The sequence below is a fragment of the Fonticula alba genome (genome assembly GCF_000388065.1).
Source record: "Fonticula alba strain ATCC 38817 unplaced genomic scaffold supercont2.4, whole genome shotgun sequence".
NCBI classification, from domain to species: Eukaryota; order Rotosphaerida; family Fonticulaceae; genus Fonticula; species Fonticula alba.
This window is the reverse complement of record NW_009242974.1, coordinates 1197399-1198789: the sequence shown is the minus strand read 5'-3', so window position 1 is coordinate 1198789 and position 1391 is coordinate 1197399. Positions and strand designations below refer to the sequence as shown.

Here is a 1391-nt window from a genome sequence, read left to right as displayed (position 1 = left end):
CCCCCTCCTGCACTCTGTTCACCATGAATGTGCCCCTGCATGCTGCTCCCCTTGCCCATGTAGGTGTGCCGCGACGCCGCAATGAACTCCGTCCGGGAGCTGGTCCGCGGACTGACGGTCGACGAGATGCGCACAATGTCTATGGGTGCGTCTTTTTTTTTCCTTTTTTTTCCCCCCTCCCCCTCCTTGTGCACCCTCTCCTCCCTCGCTGCCCCTGCCCCCTCTTACACATCGCTTGTCTGCCTCGTCACTCCCGAATGCGCATGCTGCGCTCGCGTACACCGGGCCGGCATTTGCTGCCCCGCTTGTTTCTTTTCCCCCATTCTGGTGCCCCCAGAGAACTGCATCAAACCCACCACGGCCAGTGATTTTGAGAAGGCCATCGATCGGACGTCCCCGTCGGTGTGTGCTGCCGACATCGCCAAGTATGAGGCATGGATGGAGGAGTTTGGGTCATTCTGACAGCCAGCTGGGCAGGAGCTCGGCAGTGCCCCCGGAGGCACCTTACAAAAAAGCACAAAAACCACATATTCCCCCGCCGCACGAGGGCAGGTGTGTCGGTCACCCGGGGAGGAAGGCCCAAGCAGAACAAAAGGAATCTATTGGGGGAAGGGGGGGGGGGAGCGCGAAAACAGCGGGGGAAGGATCAAGGACGCGGGAGTGGCAGAAGAAGGTAAATGAGAGAGAAAGAGATGAGGGGGGGGGGGGACGGGCAAGGAGGAGGGAAAAGCTCGGCACCCAGAGCCGGCTCATCAGTGGGACATGTTCTTGCGGCCGCGGTTCTTGCGGCGAGCCAGAGTGCGCAGGCCGCCGGGGGTGCTCTTGCGAGCCAGGAAGCCGTGCTTGCGCTTACGGCGACGAGTGCTCGGCTGATACTCGTTACCGAAGGACCGGAAGCGGACGGCAAGGCTGGCACCGGCCATGGACTGCTGGCCAGCCAGCGGGGACCCCTGCGACAGGAGACCGGCCATGGTTGGCCGCGAAAGGAGGGCCGAGCCGTTGGCACCGGTGAACCGCGACACGGCCGACTGCATGAGCGACGGGACGGCCGGGCGAGCGGTCGAATTGAAGAACAGCTGCGACACCGTCGGGACGGTGGGGGCCTTCATCGCCGGGGCGACGAAGCGGGGGCCGAGGAAACGAGCCGCAAAGCGCCTGCTCACGCGACAAGGAGCAAAGGAAGCGAGCGATCCGAGGTGGGTCAATACCAACCGCCTAGGGGAGACGAAGGCAGGCGCGGGCGAGAATGGCAGCAGAGGAGGAGGCGCACGAGAAGCTGGGCAGCATGGTGCTGTGTAGTGTCGAGAAGGTGACTGGGCGAGAATGACGGGAAAACGTGGGGATTAGAGACGAGAAAAGCGGCAGAGGCGCAGATGGGGGGGGGGGGGGGG

General features: G+C 63.6%; 2 protein-coding genes across 2 annotated transcripts in view; one reads left to right on the top strand and one right to left on the bottom strand.

Annotated features, from left to right (window-relative positions):
* Window positions 1–81: 81 nt before the first annotated feature.
* Window positions 82–462, top strand: H696_02793 (hypothetical protein; the record flags this gene model as incomplete). Its single annotated transcript, XM_009496692.1, has 2 exons — window positions 82–145; window positions 338–462. 2 exons carry the CDS (start codon window positions 82–84, stop codon window positions 460–462), a joined length of 189 nt encoding a protein of 62 aa, XP_009494967.1.
* Window positions 463–686: 224 nt separating this feature from the next.
* The window catches only part of H696_02792 (hypothetical protein), a 920-nt gene continuing 215 nt past the window's right edge, over window positions 687–1391 (bottom strand). Inside the window, exons 2-3 of the mRNA XM_009496691.1 lie at window positions 1271–1313; window positions 687–1155 (exon numbers count right to left, since the gene is read on the bottom strand). Of these exons, the coding sequence (XP_009494966.1) occupies window positions 753–1155; window positions 1271–1287 (420 nt within the window). The 5' untranslated portion in view covers window positions 1288–1313 and the 3' untranslated portion in view covers window positions 687–752. The remainder of the gene's footprint in view (window positions 1156–1270; window positions 1314–1391) is intronic.